The following is a 23,398-nucleotide window of genomic DNA, read 5'->3' as shown; positions in this document are numbered from 1 at the left end:
ACTCCATCTGGTTTGGAATCTCCTCAGGGTCCCTAAGAACCCATTGCAGAAGCCGTCTGCCAAATGAGGCCTCCGCAGATGCAAAGACATCAATTTTATAGTACCTGATGAAAGGAGATGGGGAAGCCCAAGTCGCCGCCCGGCAATTTTGATTATTGGTGCCTGGGTAGCCCAGGCTACCGAAGTTGCCGCACTCTTAGTGGAGTGCGCAGTTATGCCTCTGGGCACCTGCAGGGCCTGGGACTGGTAGGACTTAGCTATGGCTGCCCTGATCCAGTGGCCTATAGTGGACGGTGACACCCTGTGACCTTGTGTTCTGGGCTGAAAGGAAAGAAATAAGGCCTCCGATTTTCTGAAGGACTCAGTGCACTTGATATAGATTCGCAAGGCGCGCCTTACATCAAGTTTGTGCCATTGCCTTTCCCTTTCCTGCGATGGTTTGGGACAAAAATTCAGAAGGATGAGCTCTTGGGCTCTATGGAAGGCTGAATTGACCTTGGGCAAAAAAGTAGGATCGGGACGGAGGATCCGATCGGCATGAAAAACACAGAGGTCTTGTCTGATAGACAAGGCTGCTATTTCCGATATGCGCTGAGCGGATGTAATGGCTACAAGGAAAAATACCTTATATGTTAAGAATTGGAGGCTTGACTCCCTCAAAGGTTCGAATGGTTCTTTGGTGAGAGAGAGAAGGACTTTGTTAAGGTCCCAGGTGGGGTAACGGTGCACTGCTGGAGGGCGTAAGTTGGTGGCCCCTCTAAGGAAAGCCTGAATACGTGTGTGATGAGAGAGGGAACTGAAACCCTCACAGGAAAGAACTGATGTCAGGGCAGCTACCTGTCGTCTCAGAGTATTAGGAGACAGCCCCTTGTCAAGTCCCTCCTGAAGGAATTCTAAAATCTGTGCGATTGAGGGGGAAATGGGGTTAATTTGAAACCTGCTACACCATCTACAGAAAATGGCCCATGTGGCTTTGTAAATTCAAATGGTTGAGGGCCGTCTGGCAGCTAGGATGGTGTTAATGACCTTGTTGGAGAGCATTTCGCTCCTCAAACTGCTCCGCTCAACCTCCAGACAGTCAGTTGAAACCATTGGGGGTCCAGGTGTAAGAGGGGCCCCTGAGATAGAGAGATCCTGTCTGGTGGAATCCTCCGGGGGGGCACCGAGAGAGTACGGAGGTCCGCAAACCACGGCCGTCTGGGCCAGTGAGGTGCCACTAGGAGCAATTCTGCCTTCTCGTGGAGCAGCTTCTGAATAACCCTGGGCACCAGGGCAAGAGGGGGAAATGCATATAGGAGCCCCGTGGGCCATGGGCAGCAGAGCGCGTTGTAATTTTCTGCTCCCTGGGATGGGTACCTTGAGAAGAATCTCGGGAGCTGGGCATTGAGGGGGGAGGCAAATAGGTCTACCACCGGTTGAGCGAATATCCTTGCTGCCTCTCTGAATAGGGATGGGTGGAGGTGCCACTGTGACTGGTCTATGGTGGCCCTGCTTAACCAGTCTGCTTGAGTATTTGATAGGCCCAATATGTGCTCTGACTTGATGGACAGAAGATTGTTCTCCGCCCAGCGACACAGGCGCTTGGCTTCCCTCATTAATTGTATTGATTGTGTGCCCCCCTGTTTGTTGATGTGGGCTTTGGCTGTCATGTTGTCTGTTAAAATGAGAATGTGCTGCCCGCGTACCTGGGGGAGGAAGCTGCACAGGGCCAGGTGCACGGCATGAAGCTCCAGCCAGTTGATGCTGCACGCCTGTTCTATTGCAGACCATCTGCCCTGGGATGAGAGTGACTGGACGTGGGCGCCCCATCCATATAGACTGGCATCTGTGGTGATAGTCAGCCTTTGAGGCTCCTTGAAGAAGTAGCCTTTGTTGATGCCCGGTTTGGCCCACCAGAGAAGGGACGTGAGGACCTTGAGAGGTACCCTGACCGTGAGTTTGGAATTGCTTCTGCCAGCTCTCTGGTATGGGAGCAGGAACCACTGGAGGGATCTGGTGTGAAGATGGGCCCAGGGAACAATAGAAATGCATATCATTTTTCCCAATAATTTTGACAAATCCAGTAAGGCTACCCTCCTACGGCGCCTGATCTCCCTAACCAATTTCTGAATACTAAGTAGTCTATCTGAAGACAGGTAGACCTTGCCTTCCACCATATCAATGACAGCCCCTAAGTGAGTTATTCTAGTAGATGGGGATAATTGGCTCTTCTTCCAATTTATGAGAAAACCATATTCTTGGAGAGATGTTAAAGTGGCCTGGGTGTCCCTAGCTGCTTGATGGGTAGAGGGGGACAGGATTAAAATGTCGTCTAGGTAACATTGGAGACGAATGGGAATGTTCCTGAGATGGGCAGCTAGCGCTGCGAGAACCTTCGTAAAGGTCCTGGGGGCGGAGGCCAGTCCAAAGGGAAGGGCCACGTATTCAAAGTGGTGATTATTGTAGCAGAACCTTAAGAATTTGTAATGGGAAGGCCGAATGGCAATATGTAAGTACACTTCCATCAAGTCTATGGACGTGAGCACATCCCCTTGCCTGATGCCCAGCAGTATCGATTGCAGGGTATGCATTTTGAATTTGCGGTATGTTAGGAAGCGGTTGAGTCATTTTAGATCTAAGATAGCTCTCCACCCCACCGCCCCAAGTGTTTTGGTACAACAAAAAGGTGAGAGTAAAAGCCTCGCCCTCGTTGCTCGGACGGAACTGGTTGAATGGCTCCTATGTTTAGGAGATGCTGGATAGCAGAATCCATTAGATTACGCTTGACCGGGTCCCTGGAAAGGGGGGATGATATAAAGAAATTTGGGGGAGTGGATTGAAACTCAAGGGCAAGCCCAAATCTAATGATGTCCCTGACCCAAGAGTCAGAGGTAGAAGGATCCCATTGATTCACAAACGACTTAAGACGTCCGCCAATGGGGAGAGTGTCTCTAGACTTATCTCGGACGTCGGAAGGGCCTACTTCCAGTTCCCCAAAAGGGCCTTTTATATTGGCTGCCCCTCCAGCTCCTGTCTCCGGAATCGGTTCTATCCTGGAGTTGTCCTGACCTGAACAATGGGGGCCTCTGATACCTGGAAGAGAAGGGGGCCTGATAGGAGGTCTGAAAGGAATCCCTCCGAAAGGGCTGGGAAGTTCTGAAGTCTGACCTTCGTGTAAGGGAAGGAAGAAATTTTTTCTTACTGCAGGTCTCCATCAGTAAGGGGTCCAGGGAAGGGCCAAACAATTTGTCTCCTACTATGGGGGAGGAAGCCAGCTTGGCTTTGTTCTTAAAGTCTGCTTGCCAGTGTCTCAGCCAGAGTAGACGGCGGGCTGTGACATGAGATGTGATTGCCCTTGCCGAAAATTTAACTGCATGGTATGTGGCATCAGCAGAAAACTCAGCTGCGGCAGTGAGCTTTGCAATATCCTGGTGCACCCTGGTGTTGGATGTAGGGACATGTTGCTTGAGCTGATGGAGCCATCGAATGGATGACCTTGTGAAAAAGGATGCGGCTGTAGCCGATCTGATGGCCCATGCATCCGACTGATGAGCCCTGTGCAGGGCCAGCTCGGCCCACTTTTCTTCTGGCTTTAGGGCCTCCAGCGCATCAGTTGGAGTTGAGGAGGATGCCAGGCCCACTATGGACTTGTCTACCTAAGGGGTGCTCAATAATTTTGAAAATTCCAGATCCAAATTAAAGTACTTTTTGTCGTGACTGGCTTGAATAGGCCCGTGAGGGCGGGCTGGTCAGGGATGAGCCCCTTATCCTCGGACATTTCACCTTCTAGAAGGTCTGCCTCTGATAGGGGCTCGCTGTAGTGCGTAGACCCCAACTCGAGCTCGTCTGGTTCCATGAACTGATCAAATTCCTCCTCCTCCCCTCCTTCTTCCTCCTCCCGCCCTTGAAGGGGGGTCTCCCTCTGCAAGGGTACCTGAGCTTGATGTTGGTCCGACCTGGGCAGGGACCTTACTGAGTGAGACTCCTGGTCAGAAACCGCCGGATACTGACTGGGCTTGATAGCTTGTTGGATGCCGGCTGTGATCCCTTGGCGAATAGCCAACTCCATCCAGGATCTTATTCTTTCTGGAACCTCCTCAATGAGAGCCTCCTCTTGACTGAGGCCAGCTGATGTTGGAGTGAAGGTGGCTTCTGGAGCCATTCTAGCTGGTGTTCCAGGAACCTGAGTCAGTTGTTCCTGTGAGGGCAAGCTGCACCTGGATTAGAGGGAAACATCTATAGGAGGGTGTGGATGAGCAGAGGTAGAGGGACTGAAGGATGGAAGAATGTGAGGCACCTTGTGTGCTTCCTTAGCTCGTTTGTCAATTTCCTTTTGCAGGGCCTTGTGGCGCCTTAAGGCGTCCCTCTGGGCAGCTTTGGAGGTCTCTTTAGCCTGCTTGCGCAAATGATGGGTCTTGGCTTTTGCCTTCAATGAAGATCCTCTAGAGGTGTTACCATCTGCCATTTCAATTATTTATAAATATTGCAGTAATAGGTTAGAAATCAATATAAGGCGGTTGGCACGCCCAGGGTCCGATCTGAGGCAAGAACGGTTGCCCTGATCAATATTTCACGTCCCCCTTTTATTGTTATTTATTTATATATATATATATATATATATATATATATATATATATGTGTGTGTGTGTGTATATATGACTATATATGTATATATATAGAAACCAATGAGTCGTACCTCAGTGATAATATTTTTGTGATTTAAAATATTATACTGCCAAGATATATGTTATAAATATTGTGCCTGTGATAAGGTAGGAAGGCTGGTGCAATTTTAGCCCTGCTCCCGGGATAGAGTAGTTTGTATGCTCAGTTGCCAATTGGAAGGTAAAGACAAAAAAACAAGCCAATCAGCCAAATTTCGAAACGCCTAGGCCCGGTTGGAAATTAAAGTTGGGGCCTTCAGCAGCCTCTCTGCACAGGCGGACACAAGGCCTGGGTGCAGCTGCTGCACCGCTGGGATTGGGCTGTGGGGCCAATCCCAGCCAACGAGCTTTAAATTGATCACAAGTACAATTTAGCAAGATGAGGATTGATAGCTCTGAAAAGCCAGGCGGGAACCTGTTACTTTGAATAAACTTCCACTCACAGCACAGAATTGAGAAAAGAACAAAATGGCGTGCAGCCACAAGGGGACTCCCAAAATGGCGTCCGACAACACATCGCGCCTCTCAGCGGCGTTTTACCCGCCTGGTAGGAACGAGGCCGAAGCTCTGCCTACAGAGGCGGCCAGGGAAGGAGAAATTAGCCCTTCTGCTAAGAAAACGGCGTTCGAAAGGTAGGGGGGAATCAATGGTACGACTCAGGAACAGAGCAATACGAGCTGCTAAAAATGAAACAAAAACGGAACGGAGCGGCAAGAGAAAGAGGCAGAGTATTTATTTATTTTATTTTAGTTTTGGTTGAGGGAGGTGGTGCAAAAACCACTACTGACCCTCTCCCTCGCCTCCCTTGGGGGAGCAACTGCAATTCCCCTTGGTGGATGGAGTGCCCAATCAAGCAATGCGCAGAGGCTAAAGAGAAGGGGAATGAATCAAACCTGTTAAGGACTCTATGAATCGAAAATTCCTGTTTCGGCCAAGGAGCTAAGCAAAGAACAGCCTGTCTCTCACGAGGCTGAGCAAAAACTGGGGAATGCTATGGAGGAGTCACGTGGAGGAGGAGTGTTACTCAATTCAAGCTCAGCCTATGAATGCAGAGACTGAAGCACCTCCCACTACTGGATGCTCTGAGCAGCTCATAGAAGAATTAACTCACAGCACACCATGTAGGTAAATATCGATTTTTTTTTTATATAAAAAAGCAGTTTTTACCCAAAATCAGGCAAAGCAGGCAGATTGAGTTGCTCACAGCAGTGGTCCCCAACCTTTTTTGTGCTGCGGCCTGGTACTGGCATCACAAAATCACCCGCGGCTCGGTACCGGCATCAGCACACATGGCAAGGCGAGCTGAGCGACCGGCCAGCCAGCCGTCCCCCTCTTCTCCCCGCCACCTTCAACTCCTCCTTTGTACCTGTGTCTATGGGCTTGCGCGACGGCTTCGGGACGGTCGCTCGGCTCACCTTGCCATGCGTGCTGAAAGAATCCTCGCGCCTTAGTTTTATTCGAAGCCGCCCCCCCCAATGAAACTATGGCGCGAGGATTCTTTCAGCACCCAAATGCCGCTTTCTACCCGGAAAAGCTCACCGGAAGCACTTTTTCATCAAAACAAGATGGCGGCGCCCAGCAAACCGGCAGCCCGGTAGAACTTGTTCCATGGACCGCTACCGGTCCGGGGACAGGTTGTTGGGGACCCCTGGCTCACAGAATCATTCAGTGATCTATCTGTCTGCCATCAGCTAGCTCAATCTCTCAAAATTGCTTGCCATGAGTCTGCACTGAATTTGCTTGCAAGCAAATCTTCAGTCCTAAGGGAAGCAAAACTGAAGATCTAAAGACTAGCTAGAAAGCAAGAAATCCAATCATTTCCTGCTTCCTAGCTAATCTAAATCTCCCGGCACAGCAGAACAGATGATGGCCGAAAAAAGGAAAAACAGCAATTTTAGCAGGCAAGTTTGCCGGGTAAGGAGTGAGTGGGCGGGGAGCGTTCCTGCAGGCCATGTTTCTGCGCAGCTTGAGGGCTCTCTGGGGGTGAGATTTCTCTACGGCCCACCAAAATTTTCTCAGGGCCCACCAGTGGGCTGCAGCCTACTGATTGGCGACCGCTGGTATAGGACAATATTTCCATATTTGGATCAATATCAAATTATAGCACAATAAGGTGAAATTGGTAACAATGCTGAAATTCAGTAGTATAACCTTAAGTCATTTTGCTGGGGCTGTATGTCTTTTGTGGATCTCATGTTGATGTAAGAGCTTCATCAGATATTTTCATGTGAAAATCATAGTTGCAACTGTCAGCAACTGATAGGTTTCAATCTCTGATGTAATACTTTATCACCAGAATGACTAGTTTCATGTAGTGTTTAACCATGGGTTGCTCTAATCATGATTTTATTAATATTGCCTGGCCATAAAATAGAGCTTATATATCAACATGACTGGATTCACACAATAACTAAATCAAAATGAAAGACACCTTATTATGGCATAATTCATGATAATGATCCAACTATGGAAATATTGTCCTATACCAGGGCTGTCAAACTCCTGGCGTGAGGGCTGGATGCATCATTTGCTGGTCACGCCCATGCCCGATATGTCACATGCCGCCGCCATGGTGACGTAAGTTTGACACCTGTGTCCTATACTATACCTGCATAGTACCATATTATTTTAGTTAGTATCAGCTTTGTATGCATAGATGTCCTTGATAAAGTCTCACACAACCAAATCTGACTCCTGGTAACTATATCATTTACTGTAACTGTTGTGACATGTATTTTCATAATCACAGTAGGGAAAGGCTGACTATTGTCTTTGTCAGGATGTCTGTTTCTATTCTACTCCAGTCCTGGAATTTCCTGGTGAATTCCTCTCCAAGTATTAACCAGATCTGGTCTAGCTCAGTTCTTTTGAGTTTAGCCAAAGTCAGGTGTTTTCACTTGGTATGACATGTGTCTAGTAAATTAGAATATTCCTCTTTGTAAAGGTAGTAAGTTATCTGAGTTTGAGAAAACCTGTTAAACTTGCCATCCTAAATTACAAAAGTCATTTGTAGGAAGGAAAGAAAAGAAAGTTACTTTCTGTCACTGAGAATTTAGTTGCAAATGATACCATGTTACTTTTTTCATTATATTAGCTTAAAAGTATCAAAAATAATATAAGTTTTTACAATATTGTAATAATATAAGCTTTTACAATATTGAAATTTTTCTATCAATGGTTTTAGTGGAAGGGGCTTCTTAAAAATATGCTTAGTCCTATTGAATAAATAAATTGCTTTTGTTCAACAGAAAGGACATATGAACATGTATAGAATGGAAACTTGAATTGATTCAAAATTGAAAAGAGGTGGAGTTGCCAAAGCCAATTTCCAAAACATTCTGGAATGCAGAAAATGGCATTGTAAGTTCTGCAATATTAGTAACTCACCTGTGGTGAAGATGAAACTCAATTATAGAACAATTGTGTAAAACTGCAGTTGTCCAGAACTTTACTAAAACTTCTGAACTAAATTTATGGAATTTTTAGTCAGGTAAAAATGTATTTTTTGCTTCTTTTCCTTTGTGGAAGAACTTACTTTTTTCCATAATATGTGGTCCTAATTAGTAGACAATATTTTACTTGTTTACATTATTGAAAATAATGTAATGTGAATACATTTATAATAGACATTAGGCATCTAAGAAAACTAACTGCATCATACAGCATGAACTCAGTCCTTTCATTATGTATATTATTGATAATTTCGTGAACGTCTGCTTTATAAAAAGTGAGTACTTGAATATTTATTAGGTCTATAAGAGTTTGGGCCACTGTTCATCAAGGCTTGTAATGTTGCTTTTAATTATCAATTAAATCAGTCTTACTATAATGAACAGGCTTGTCCTGGAGAGGTTAAAATTTGTCCTGTTTGAACAGAAGATACTTCTTTATGTGGACAAGGTACCACTAAATCTCATGTCATCACTTTAGCTACACTAAAGGGATATTCCTACTGCACATCTTCTACCACTTCTGTATGCCTCCCCCCAATATTATTAACCTGTGGTGTATTTCCTCTTATATTTTAATAATAGATTCTAGATTATAAAGTAACAATAAAACATACACATAGACATTCCAGATGGGATTCCTAGGCAATATAACCGCTTCCATATGTAGAAGTTTAAGTGGGGCTGATTGATTAGTAGGATATTTGGTTGATCATGAGAAGGCAGAACTTGAAACAGTTTTGTTATGAGAACCTAAAGCATATAATGTTAGCTCTGGAATTTGAATTTGTAGGAAATGGAGAATAAATAACCTGTCTTATTTCAAGAAAATTATCCTTTTATGAGCAAAATCCAGATTTAATTCTGTTTAAAGAAGCTCTATTGAAATAATTGTGTTGATTCAGTACTGTTAGCTTATGAATGATTCTTTTAAGTTCCTTCTTCTGAAAATGCAATTGCAATTGCAAATATAACAGACTTATTCCTCATTCTGTTATATGCATCATTTTCTCTATAATTTAAGGATGGAATTCTGTTTTAGCAGAGTACCCCAGTTGTAATGATTTAATTCTGATTATGACCTCATATCTCTTTCAACCAAATAAAAATAGCAGTTCTTGTTATGATTACATAATGCGTCAATATACAAATGCAAATACGCACACACACAGACACACACACGTATGTATGTATGTATGTATGTATGTATATGTATGTTTGGTTGATCTGCACAGATAAACATAGGAAGATACAGGTTCTTAGAAACCTTTTAAGTTCTATCATAATACATTTCTGTTATCTGTGCCATTTTGGAATTTGGAGCATCTAACGGGTTGCAGAATTAACCCCTCCCCCCCCCCCTTTTGTATTTTATGGTAGGATTTGAGAAATCCCTCAAAGCTTTGTTAAAAAAAGTCTTTGCCATTTTTAAATCCACTTCGTTATAAACGTTTTCTAGATAACTTTCCATAAAACCTATTTTATCCTATTATGAGAAACTTTGTATGTTCAACTTGGAGAGTGAAGGAATTTCAGTGGAGGAGGCAGTGAGTGGGAGGCATATTTTAGAAAAGTTTCTGCAGAACTCTGTTAGTTATGTTGTTGCTGAGACCCATATATCAGTGCCTGGCAGATACAACAAGAATGTCAGGGCAGTCTAAATGATAGAGGGTATTTTGGAGAGTGAGCATAGTTGTCTGGGGAGAGACTGTTTTCTTTATTGGCAGAACGCAGCTTGCTTTATTTTAACAAGTTTGGTATGAAGAATTAAAATGGCAATCCTGAAACTGAAGTCTTCTGATTTCCTGGGGATAATCATTTGTAAACAACTAAATGCAGCTTAACTCTCAAATGAGAAGGGAGGTGATTTCAAGCAGGGCAACATAATAAGCAGTTAGCTTCTGGTCCCTTTTTGGTCTTAAGTCCCATTTCTGGCAGAAATCAACATCAGTGGGGAAGATAACATGTTCTGTATACAACTGTCACACCATTGAGCTTTATGTGTTTCTTATTATATTAGTAGTCTCTTCTTCCAGATCATAATTTTTTAAATACTTTTATTACTAACTGTTAAAAGCTGTGAGAATGAGTTAGGTGTGTGCATGCTGTGTGTATAAAATCTAGATTGTGAAGAGACTTGCATTTGGCTACCAGGAATATTAACTGCTTCTTCTGTTACTGCAGCTACCTGATCTTCCTAGGATAGTAACTTGATGCTTGGTATTTCTTAAGAGTTGGTAATACAGTTTCTCGAATAAGGAAAAATTCAGTTGAGTGACTCCAAGTTGTAGACAAATGTGATTTAGATTGCACCTCATACATTAGTCATATAATGGAGGAGTAATTACCTTACTCATATAATGTAGATTGCTTCTTTTTTAGGACTAAGTAAGCATAATACAGGAAACTCAGCCACATTGTGTTGGAATAAATTTTATGTGTGGGAGTTGGAATAGGTTTTATTTTTGACTGAGACTAGTGTAGTAGGCTTTGGTAAATAGCAGTGTCTTTCATTCTTTCAAGCAAAATCCTCAAGATTTGATCAGACCCTGATTTTGATTACTGGAAACACAGATCATGTATTTTTATCTTATTTTGCTAGTCCTTTAATGTAATACGGTTCATGGCATTCACATAATTAATGGTAGCCAGAAGATGTTTTAGAATACTGTTTAAGCTGGATGGCATTTCAGAAGACAGTGAATGTATATTCGTTGTGTGTGTATTCCTGTCACAGCTTCAGTCCTATGCTCCTTTTTATTTTATTTTATTTGCACCATGTTGGTTACTACAATAATTTATCTTAGTAGCCTTGATACCAGTTCTAAGTTGAAAAGATTGGTTCTTACCATTAGGACTATATTGTATGACAACTTTATATTTTTATTAATTTTTGTTACCATCTAGCAACCTTTTAAAGATACTTTGGATGAAGAAATTTCCAGAATTTCATATAGGATAAACAGTTCCTTCTGTAATATGTCTGTGATTTATTGTAGGCTTGGATGGGATCAGTTGTTAATATATAACATATTGTGAAGTTGTGTCTCTGTATTGTGGACTTTCATCAACATTTGTGGCAAATTGTGTCATTAGTAATAGATAAAAGAATGGATATTTGGCAATAAATGTGTTATTTCTCAATAGCCCCTCTGAGGTTTTGCTGACAAGTTGAGATAAGCTATTTGGCAACTGTGTAAAGAAAGGAAGCACTTTTCCAAACTGCTTCCTTCTATATTGGGTCACCTTCCAGCTGTGTGCCTGGCTTTGTGACCTAAAAATTGGGAAATCCTGAAAAACAAGTTTTTTTTTAAAAAAACCGCAGATACATAGATCACATAAGATGGAGGACCGAGATGTGACTTACAGATGAAAATCAACTGTACATGGAAATAAGCTTGTACAGTGTTTTGTAATACAGTGATGTTCAGATCTTGGTTTCTATTCCTCCATTTAGAATATTTATTTAATCACATAAGTGCAGTTGTTGATATTTTAAACTGCTTGAAAAAATATTTGCATTACCGTTTGATTGCCACGAGATCAAGAAACACAAAATATTGAACAATTAAAAATAAAAGCTTGCTCTTGTTAACTTTTCTTGATGTTAAGGAGATGATGTTATGAAAAAGCTGAGCAACTGCATGCCTTTTCTATTATTTCTCTCAATATAGGAGATACTTTAGTTGATGACGTCTAATTATGTATGTTTGTCAATGGATTGGATGCATCCTGCGGATTCCCTCTCTAAATATGCATCAAAGGATTGAGGAAATCTCTTGAGCTGGGATCCCCAGTGTTGCTCCTAGCATTCTGCCCAACCTGCGCCTTGTCACCTAGGAGGCTTCCTGGTCTTAATTTTATTTGTCAGATTCTTTAAAGAAAAGAAAAGAGTAGGAAGCAAAATATCATTCTCAAGCATAACATGTGTTTCTGGTTATGCTTATGGGTCCCAGTTAAGGCTGGCCAGACATAAGTCAAATGCAAACTGAAATGGTGGAAAACATCTTGGGAAATCGAAGTACACAATTACAGAGAGAATTTCAGCAGTTTGGGTTCTACTATATGACTATTTTGTGACTGGTCACTGATATTTTGAAAAAGTGCTCATAACACATTGAATGTTCTACATTTGTTATACCAATACTACTCACAGTGGGAACCTATGCTGTAGAAGTAGTATGACAGATGCATGAAAAGGGTGCTAGTGAAAGAGTGTGAGACCAATTATACATTTCATCAGTAGAAATCCATTTCCACCTCCCTCCCTTTCCTCCAGTTGATATTGGTTTTGGGAATTTTCAGTTTGTAATATTTCATGGTTTTATAAAAGAAATACTGACCACATTAAGGAAGCTAATTCTATTCCAATAAATCTATGTACAACTTCATTGTTCAGTATGTGAAAAATTAATTGAACAATTTTCAGAACTTTTAACATATTTTTACAATATAAACAATATAGCGATAGCACTTAGACTTATATACTGCTTTATAGTGCTTTACAGCCCTCTCTAAGCATTTTACAGAGTCACCATATTGCTCCCAACAATCTGGGTCCTCAATTTACTCACCTCAGAAGGATGGAAGGCTGAGTCAGCCTGGTGAGATTTGATCTGCCAAATTGGAGGCAGATGGCTGTCAGCAGAAGTAGCCTGCAGTACTGCACTCTAACCACTGTGCCGAGGCTCTTACAATATAAACAATATAAATGTTTAGCTGATTTATTCTGCACACAATTATTTTGGTTAAACATAACAAAATCAGTACAGTAAACCTGAATTTTGGCTTATTCTTCCTTCAGATTATGCAGGGCTTTAATTAAAACTTAGTACTTTGATATCCTGTAGCAAAGCAAGGATGAAATAGTGTGTCCATCTTGATGCTCCTTGATCTGTCAGCAGCTTTCAATACCATCAGTATCCATAGGGATCGATTTTGTAGTGGCTCTCCTTTCTCTGTGGCGTCTTTCAATCAGCACTGATGGAGTGAGAGCTCATATCCACATGGGATGCCATGGGACTTAACTCTCCCCTGTTGTTTGATTTGATGATACCAATTATACGTCACAACCTCAGCCTGTGCAAGTGACACTGTTAAAATCCTGATCCACTGCCCAAAGGCTGTGTATGCTTGAATGGGGCTGAATGGACTCTGAATGATGTGTTTATTTGGTCTCTGGTTCTGGGGACGCTCCTTTTTTTTAGTTTTTGATGTTGTACTTCCCTGTGCAAATCTAATGCACAGTTTTGGGGTTCTCTTGGCTTCAACAGCTCCTGCTTTAAGAGCAGGTATCAGCTACTACCCAAGAAGGCCTTTACATAGTTTATCTGTGCCAGATACAACTATTCCTGGCCTGGGAGGCCCTTCAAACAGCACTCATGTCTTGATCACTTTTAAATTAAATTACTACTGCAGTGTACTCTACAAGGGGCTGCTCTTAAAAACTACCAGAGTTGTTTGGAAAGGAAGATGGCGAGCATGTAAAGTTAATAAAATTTGCTCCAGTTAGGACAGTTTGAGTGAGCACACTCCAGATTTTGTAAATTAAGCATTTTTATTTTTACCAGGAAGCAGCCATTCTCAGTGATGGCTCCTGCCCTGTAGAATAATATTCCCTGGGGAATCCATACTGCTCCCACTCTTCTGAATTTCTGCAAATTATTAAAGATCTGGTTGTTCTTCCAAGTATTGGGCTGGGTAGTGTCTGAGTCTTTTGTTAGTTCTGGTCAGCTATATTCTTTTCCTTTTGATTTTCAATATCTGCTACTTTTAAATAAATAAAATAAATAAATAAACAACCAACCAACAAAGAGTTGGTGTAGAGTCAAGAAACATTTGGATTGAAATAAACTTTCTTTTGTTTCTTTCTTTCTAGTATTAATTTATGGTTTACATTTAATGAAAATAAGACCATTGTGTATTTGTGAGTGGCTAATGTTACAGTTATAATTCAGATATTTTTGACTGTTATAAATCCTGAAAGTAAAAGTACATAATGAATGTTATTAGTTTTGATAATTAGATACAGTTAGTCACATTGCTATTTATAAGATAGTAGGGTGAAGTCTGGAAACCCACATGCTTGTTTACATGGCTATGTTAAATAAAAAGAATTCAAGTTAGAAAGCAAGCTGACCATTCCTCATGCAAAACTGCTACATTTGTTATCGTGGCTCTATGTTTAGAAAAGCAGAATTTAGATATTTGCAAATAAATATTAGTAACAAGGACAGTCTTTCAGATCCCTGTGATGACCCAGGATGGGATACAAAAACAACACAGGCACAAAAACAGTTGAAGTCCCTTTAATTCCTTCAACTTGGCTTCAAAGCTCCAAATATCCTTGACTGGAGACAAAAAACTACCCCACAAACAGTTGCAAAAAGGAGGACATGCTGTTTAAACTAAAAATACTATAAATTATAACTAGAAAAAAACAACACAAACCACACTGAAGCAATTAAGGGAACCAAGCAAGATAAGGGCTTGTAGACGTTCACAGATATCAGAATACACACTGGGAAGGATGCCAAACTCAGGTAAGAACGGACAGACTAGAAATATTTTCATGCTTTGTTTCCAGCACTGGCTCATCCGCAGTCCGTCCTTTTAGTTCTCACAGCTACAGCCCATGAAGGGGATCAAGGCCCTTTCCTCCCCCGTAGACCATGCCATTCACATTTCTCTCTTATCCTCTCCTCCCTGCGTGCCCTAGGATGGAGAGGGGATGGGCCTGGGTCCTCTTCTGACTGCCCAGCCGGCCTATGCCCTTCCCCAGCTTCCTCCACAACCTCTGGAGCCACACTTCCACTCCCTGTCAGCTGTTCCTCCTCTCCCTGGGAGTCAGTCTCCAACAGGGGCATGACACTACCTATCTCACACAATGATGCTAAGTGGCTCACAGCTACCAGAAAGAAAGAAAAAACCAATAGCATAAAACACTTCATATTAGGGAATCCAGATGGGAGGTGACTAAGGCCTGAGTATATAAAGTATCAAATTGGCATATAAGATGGGATACCCACAGCTTCCACCTACTCATTGAACAGGAGCCTAGAGTCAAGAAGGATCACCAAATTATACATGAGTTCTGCCTGCAGGAGTGCCAGCCTGTTAAGAACTAGAGCTGTTTAGACCCTGGAAACAGGTGATTGTAGAATTGGAAGCTTCTTGGTTTTGCTCAGGATCAGCTTAAGCCCCATTTAGATCCTCACAGTCTCCAGGTACTGAGCCTGGATTTGCGTGGCAGACAGAGAATGAGATATAAAGGTGGGGTGTCACCTTCACATTTATGACACCTGACTCTGCATTGCCCTCACCCAAGAGTCTGTGGAAAAGAAGTGGGGAGAATGTGAAGCCCTGTGGAATTCTACAGTAGGTGGTCCTTAGGCCTTTCCACTCCTATCAACACCAGCTGAGATCAGCCCTGGAGGAATAATGCCTCTCACTTTTGACCTAGAATTAGCAAGGAAGTTATTATGAATCAACTATTTGGGACTTGATTTTAAAAACTGATTCATTTTTCATTGCACAGTTCTGCAAACAATACATTGCAATCAGTAGAATAGGGAGCTATTTTTGTTAATCTGTCCCATACAGGAAGGACTATAAGAATCTGGTCTAAAGAGCTATTGGATCTCCTGGAATATCACTAGAGATAATGCTGGAGGGGAAGGGAATTTTCTTTGGTATATAGGAGCGTCTAGTTGGTAAGGCAGATGCTCACATTTGAAAGAAGGAGCTTGTTGAGGGGATCAAACGGAGGATGTGCATCTGTAATATGTAAATCACTTTCATCATATAGATTTATTTAATCTCTTGAGTTTTTTCAAAAATAAGTTTTAAACAAGGTAGACACGTAAGAAAATCAAAATCCATAAAAAATAGAATAAGGATTTTCAAAGTTCTTCTTTTGACAGCTTAAAATCATTGCTAAATCTTAGGGATTTATTAGCAGTTAGCCTGTATTAGAACTGGATTTGCCACCAGAGTTACCTGCTTTTCTTGTTGATACCGTTTCCATCCGGATTGCCTGCTGATAGTTAGGTCTGAAGTAGTAAGGCACAACAAATGACTTCTATGGATAATTTAAATAATGGAAATCCAGTTCTAATGCAGTTTGACTTCTTGTGAGTGGCTCATCAGTTGAAGATATATACAGAATGTTAGTAACAGAATAGCAGAATGACATATGTAAAACAACTGCGATTAATGAAGCTATATGAATGTGCAGCTGACCTCTGCCATTATATTTTGTCTTGGCAGTAGCTGGTCTTGTTGGGTCTTAGAAGCGAAGCAAAGTTAGGCTGATTTAGGAACAGAGACAACCAGGAAATTCCCAAACGATAGGCTTGACTAGGGGATCTAAACCCATACCAGAAGTAGGCAATGACAAACTACTTCCATAGCAGTGGCAAGAATATTGCCCAGATGTATCTATATAATCTTTAGGAACTGAAAAGAGATTCCACTTTTAGTTAGTCTTATACTTGGAAATAAACTCAAACTGAGCAGTGAGTATCCATTTTAATATGTAATCATAAATGTCAGATTTTAACGTGTACGTGTGTGTGTGTGTACACATACACCACCCACCCACCCCGCTTTTTTCTTGCTTTTATGTCACATCATGCATCTGAATGGCTATTGTTAATAAGTTAATTATTACTGTTTCTGCTTACCTTTGGTTTTGCTCCATATGTGAACACATACATATTTGTGCCTCAAAGCTACATGTCATACAACTGATAAAAATATGGTGAAATGAAAAGATATAATCAATGTCTTTAAGATTTTATATAGTTAATTGTTATATGTTTGCCTAATGATGTGGGAATGACCTCAGATTTATTGCAGCATTTCATTATACTTCTAAAAACCTTGAAAGGTAAAATGTATTGTAAGTTCTTCTCATTCCAATAAGCTGAAGTGATTTACTCTCCCTTTTAAAATGTAGCCTTACTGCTGTTTTCCCATAGTACTGCCAAACTTTCCGCCTTCTGGATTATGTCAGGGACTATATTTTGCAGCACTGCTTTTTATACCAACTGGGAGCACTTGGGTGGAGCAAATTGGCAAGCTATGCAGTCGCTTCCTGTATTTGGGCAAATGTGCTTATGCACAATCACCTGATTATAACTTTGCTGTAGAAGGAGGGGAAAATAAACAGCAGATTCTTCAACTGATCCTCCTTTCTAAAAAAAATAATGCATGCAATGTTATAAACATGGATTTGGGGGAGTAGTAGCCTTATATTTTGGGATGTTTAAGAATGTTGCCCACAATCCAACATATAGTTAAGCATGCTTGTGTGTAATCTGTGCCTTTTGTTGATAGTTCCACTTACAAATTTCTTAAATAGGAGAAATATTTATTATTATAAGACTGTATTTTTTTTAAAAAAATGTTAAATTAGGACTTTTGAAATATATTTTAACTCTTTGATTAACTTGAACTCACTATTCTAAATCTACTTAAGCAGCTATTATCATGCAGCAGCTCTGCTCTCCCCTCCCCTCATGCTTATGGTTATTTACAAGCTCTTATAGCCGAATATAGAAATAAATGAAATAATTTCTTTATGTGATTCTTACTCTTGGAGTGATATTGGGAATATAAGGAATTCAAGTACAAGGTAATTTAAGACCCTGACTTTTGATATGCAAAATTAGACGTGGAAGCTTGTTTTTAAAACGTGGCATTATCATGAAAAGAAGTGAACAAAAGCAAAGGGCAAAATAGAAATACATAGACAACCTCCCCCCTCCGCTTATACTGGATGTGAAATTTCAGTGTCAGCTCCTAAGACATGTTAATTTTCAATTTGGATATCTAAGGGGTATTTAAAATTACTTTTCTAAAGACAACTTCGATTGAATCTCCTCCTTGTTTCAACCTGGAAATAAGGAGAAATTTTCTGACAGTAGGACAGTCAACCAATGGAACAACTTGCCTTCGGAAGTTGTGGGAGCTTCATCACTTGAGACTGTCATGAAGAGATTGGACTGCCATTTGTCAGAAATGGTGTAGGGCAGTGATGGCTAACCTTTTCAGCTTGGTGTGTCGAAAATCGGGAAAAAGTGTAGCCTTCCTCGGGTCGTGTGTCACTTCAAGAAATATCAATAATTTGGTTTATGACGGACTGGGCTGGTGTGATCACACAGGGCTGTGAAACTCGTCTCCCTGGTCTCAGGGCTACAGGTGCAGGATGTGGGATCGGAAGGCCACCTTACAGGGCTGTGAACCTCATGGATCTCCTTTCCTCCTGTAGCGTTCCTGAGGTAATGAAACTGACAAACCTTATTTTATGGCGGTTAAAACTGGTTCTCCGCTGCAAAGATCTTGTGGCAGCAGTGGCACCACGCCTCCACGCAACAAGCAGGGAGCAGGGATTGGAGCAGAGCACAGGCAGCCTCTAAATGTGCAGGTTTTCCCCACACCAACAGGTGTGTCAGTCAAAGTGCCTCAGCGTGTCACGAGTGACACGCGTGTCATAGGTTAGCCATCACTGGTATAGGGTCTCTTGCTTGGGCAGGGGGTTGGACTAGATCAGTGAGCACATCCCCGCGCATGTGCAATATGTGCACATCCCTGCGTATGTGCCCCACCCCCTGCACATGCGCACACATCCCCATGCATGCACCCAGTTTCCCCATGCATGCGCCCCACCCCCACATGTGCCTCACCCCCCACATGCACGGCAGAGAACTGAAGACTAGCTGGCCGGTGGGAGGGCGTGCACATACAGGCACGGTAGAGCTGAGCTGGGCGAGGGCTCATGTGCCCACAGAGAGGGCTCTGCATGCCACCTCTGGCACGTATGCCATAGGTTCGCCATCACGGGACTAGATGACCTACAAGGTCCCTTCCAACTCTGTTAATCTGACAGCCACTTTATATATGTAATCACATCAAGTCTCTAGTAAATATATCTTACTGTACATCTTCAATATATGGAACACTAATCTCTTTGTGTTCAAAGACTCTCATTTGAATACTACAAACTTTCCAATTTAAGGAGTTTTAACAGCCCATTTCACCCAGGCTGTTTTATTTTACACACATATAAAATGGCCCTCTAAAGAACTATTTGTAAAAAGTAAATCCTCAGGTTACAGATACAGTCTTTGCCCTCTGACTATTGCTTCTAAGCTAGTTCTGGCATTGAGGTAGAACGAAAGCTGTACTTCCATGTACATATATTTAATTTTTTCCTGCTTTGGAACTCTTAAGACATCACAAACACATTTTCTGTAAGTTGCATTTCTGCAGATTCTTTTGCTGCTTAATTGAAAATGGTTTGGATCAAACAACAGGTCAAAATGGTAGAGATAATTTACAATGCACTTCCTTTTTTGAAAATCATCTTCTGCATGTTTTGTCAACTCTTTTTAGAATCAGAATAGAGATGAAGGACTTTGAAGGTCTTCTAGTCCAGCCCCCTGCTCAAGCAGGACATCCTATATTATTTCAGACAAGCTACTGTCCAGTCTCTTCTTAAACCCTACAGTGATGAAGCACCCAGAACGTCTGAAAGCAAGCTGCTCCATTGGTTAATTGTCCTCACTGTCCAGAAGTTTCTCCTCAATTCCAGGTTGCTTCTCTCCTTGATTAGTTTCCATTGGTTGTTTCTTGTCCTGCCTTCAGCTGCTTTGGAAAATAAGTTGAACCTCTCCTCTTTGTGGCAGCCTCTTAAATACTGGAATACTGCTATCATGTCTCCCCTCTAGGACCACGGCCAATACATGCTCAAGCCTTAAATTGTGTGTGAATATTTTGGGAATCACGTTCTATATACTTTGATGGCTTTAGTATCTGGTTAGTAACATTCACAATGAATAATGCAGAATATACATTTAATAATTAATAATAAAAGTCACAGATAAACATGGTTTCCAGTGTAAGCTTTACAATGGGTTATAGTTCCTTCCAACTGAATTGTCACCTATTATTAAAATACTGGTTATTTCCTTAATCTTTTTATCCACGCTTTATAGCAAACAAATTTTTTCTTTTTCTTTTTCTTGTTCAGAAGTGGGAAGAATATCATATGTGTGGAGGCCCATCCTGTCTGTAATTCAATTTGTAAAAAATTTTCTATTTCATTTTCTTCTATGCAGAAGACCTTTCAAGCATATGTAGTACAATTCTAATTTATGTTTCTCTTGCCCACTCTTAGCAATTTGTGCCCCTTCACATCTAATTAGTTATTTCTCCAATGAGCTGCTCCAAGCATCCGGCAGCGGGAGTTGCTTAGACTTAGCTGGGATAGGCTGGGCTTGATTGATAGGGCGCTCCTCCTCCTCCTCCACGTACTCCTCCTTAGCGTCTCCCAGCTTTATTTAGCTCAGCCTTCGTGAGATAGGCAGCTTGGTTGTTCCTTGGCCAGACTAGGAGAAATTAAACAGATTTGAACTACAATTTAGTAATCAATTCTAAATTCTTTCAAACAAACATTATTCTGATGGCAAATTGGCAAAGACTGCCATCGGAATACAGATCGGCTCCCCAGGAAGCTCTCAGCCACTTCTGCAGTGATTGGAAAAGCTCACAACCACTTGACATCGTGAAAGCTATCAGATCGGCTTGACATTGCAAAGCCCTGCTGCTGTGCCGCTTTAGGAGATGAGCGGCCAGTTTTAAATGGTTGAGGCTTTTCTCTAATTCCCCAAATAGAACACCTAAACGGAGGGAGCTTCTGAGCTCAAATTCTCCCTTAATTGCCTCTATTTGTTAGTATTGCATCGGCTTGTAATAAGAGGTGATAGTTGCTCCTGAATTTTGGCGCCTAAAATAACTGCTGGCACCATTTTGTTCACAAAAATTCCGTTGGGATCTCTATTTGTTCTATCTGTTGAGCGGCCATTTCCCCTCACAAGACTCTCTCCATGAGGGTTCAGGGGACATATTATTCCGATTACACCAACTTACAAATTACACCAACCTATGAGAAAAATTGTCCCATTTTACATTTTATTTTCCGTGTGTCCTCAGGTATAAATCAGGTATAAATCAGGAGTCTCCAAACTTGGCAACCTTAAGACTTGTGGACTCGGCTCCCATAATTTCTCATCCAGCTATGCTGTCTGGGGAATTCTGGGAGTGAATCTCCACATGTCTTAAAGTTGCCAACTTTGGAAACCCATGAGATAAATGGTAATTTAATGCCCTAAACTCCAAATTTTGATCTGTCAAACCTAAATTGCTCCATTGTTTGAGCATAAAAGATTTCTCAGTTTAATTTTTGTTTTGTTTTGATTTGCCTAAATTGTAGGTATATAATTTAACATTTTATTTTTAAAATGGTTCAGTTGCAGTCATATCAGAGAAGCTGTACCATTTCTGTTCTTGCTTTCCAATTCACTTAGTAAATTATATTTGGAAGAACTTTTTCTGATGAGATGTTTGTGACATCTAAATGTTGATTGTAAGTGCATGTCTGTTTTTAGACAGTCTCCAATCTGGGTTGTATCTTGCTACTTATGTTCAAGTTCCACATGAAGTATAATTACTGGCTACCTATTACAGAAACTTCTTTGATCGACAGTGTAATGTTCAGCAGTCAGGGAGCAGAAGAGCTGTACAAGAAGAGAAACTAAACAACTTAATCAGAGACAGTGTGATTTATTGAAGGCAGCTTGGTGAGGACTGAGCCCATGGAAGCTTCTGCCCCTCCTTCCGCCACTGTGCTTCTGTTCAAGAATAACATACTGTACATTTTGTGTTAAATTAGTTAAGCAGCAGTCAAATCTGCTGACATTATTATAACTGTCTGTTTCACCTACTTTCCTGTTCTATTGCCTTCTGCGTAATCTTTATGACATTAAAGAATATGGAAACCAGTTCTCTTGCTTTTGTTTGTCATTTTTCTTGTTCTTCTGAGACAGTCATGAATATTTGAGTAATAAGTCAAGTAGGAGTGAGGGGAACAGGGAATCATTGGAACTGCTTGCAAACTTAACTAAAAGAAGAAGACAAAGCCCATCCATTTGACTTTTCACTTCTGCAGACTTACCTTTGAAAACATGTCTGGGGATGCCACTTTCTTTTCCCCATTGTTCCCTTTGCTTCAGCTGCCAGATTAGAATAGTTTTTGTTAAATTTTGAGTAGCGTTGCTCGTAAAGAGGGTGGACTATTTTACATCCTCGGGCTCTTGTTTTGACTGTAATGATTTCCTTCCTAGTAATTGGCGGTTTCTGATTTTTCCACTGATGACTGTGAAACAGGAAAGAGGTTCTCTGACCAACAAATGCTTTTCTAACAAACAGGTGCTTTTGTTCTTCTTAAACTTGGACAAACATTCTCTTCTGATTTTCCCCCTAACATTTCTATTTGCAAACATGAGACTTAAGAAGAATGGGTCTTATACACTGAACAGGTAAGAAAGGATAAGAATATCCTTCAATTATTTCTTATTTTCCATCTACCAAATTAATAGGAAAAAGGAGTAAAATTGTTTTGAATGTATGGGAAAACTTGCTTTTAAGCCTGTTCATGAACTTTCCCTAATGTGATGTCTGCTTATCTGTGCTTCGTTTATAATCAATACTGCCTTGGATTTAAAAACCAGTTATGTCTAAGGATTTTATTTTTGCACAACATCTTTGGATATTTGATGACCTCGCTATTGTACATGTAGACCCTCCATGTAGACTTAGACCCATTAAGGACTACTCATTGAGTACGGTTTGCCAGCCAGTTGCGAGTCCATCTAGTGGTGGTGCTATCTATTCCACCTTTTCTAGCTTACTAAGAAGTAGGTTGTGGTCTACTTTGTCGAATGCCTTGCTGAAATCTAAATATATTATGTCCACAGTATTTTGCTGGTCTACTAATTTAATCACTATGTTGAAGAATGAAATAAGATTGGTTTGGCATGATCAGTTCTTAACAAACCCGTGCTGACTGCTAGTTATTACTTTGCTTGTTTCTAGATGTTTCAAAATCTTTACATTTCCTCTAATGGTAGATAAAGTTTTGACTTGCCTTGGAGAGTTCCCTTGGCATACTCCCCCCAACGCTGACAGGGCAAGCCCAAGAGAACAAACCCTACTCTCTTCTAGCATTGATGATGTTGCCTAGTTAATGAAATATTTGCAAGGAAACAACCAAGCTCAGGGAGCACCAAGGACCCCACAGTCATGAGATTCTTGGCTTGTAGAAAGAAATCTAGGTATGAAACTCTCATCTCCTCTTTCATCTTTAATATAAAATTAAGGGCAGGACAATCAGATTCTTGCTATCAGCATCACTGTTCCATATTTTCCACAAAACTTTATTGTGCTATAAGAACTGGAGTGTCA

At 41.2% G+C, this 23,398-nt stretch overlaps 1 protein-coding gene across 3 annotated transcripts in view; it reads left to right on the top strand.

Moving 5' to 3' along the window:
• The window catches only part of MOB2 (MOB kinase activator 2), a 126,929-nt gene that overhangs the window by 54,155 nt on the left and 49,376 nt on the right, over positions 1-23,398 (top strand). The window contains exon 2 of one of the 3 annotated variants that reach the window (XM_087920994.1): positions 7,892-8,003. The exons of 1 other annotated variant lie outside the window; for it this stretch is intronic. In XM_087920994.1, the coding sequence (XP_087777120.1) occupies positions 7,987-8,003 (17 nt within the window). In that variant the 5' untranslated portion in view covers positions 7,892-7,986. Of the gene's footprint in view, positions 1-7,891; positions 8,004-22,291; positions 22,474-23,398 lie in introns of those variants that run through there. One more of the 3 variants, XM_026706589.2, reaches the window with a different exon arrangement.

The sequence above is a fragment of the Pseudonaja textilis genome, chromosome 1 (genome assembly GCF_049901715.1).
Source record: "Pseudonaja textilis isolate UNSWEBS1 chromosome 1, rPseTex1.2, whole genome shotgun sequence".
NCBI classification, from domain to species: domain Eukaryota; kingdom Metazoa; phylum Chordata; class Lepidosauria; order Squamata; family Elapidae; genus Pseudonaja; species Pseudonaja textilis.
The sequence above is the reverse complement of the archived record's forward strand: the minus strand, read 5'-3'. Positions and strand labels throughout refer to the sequence as shown.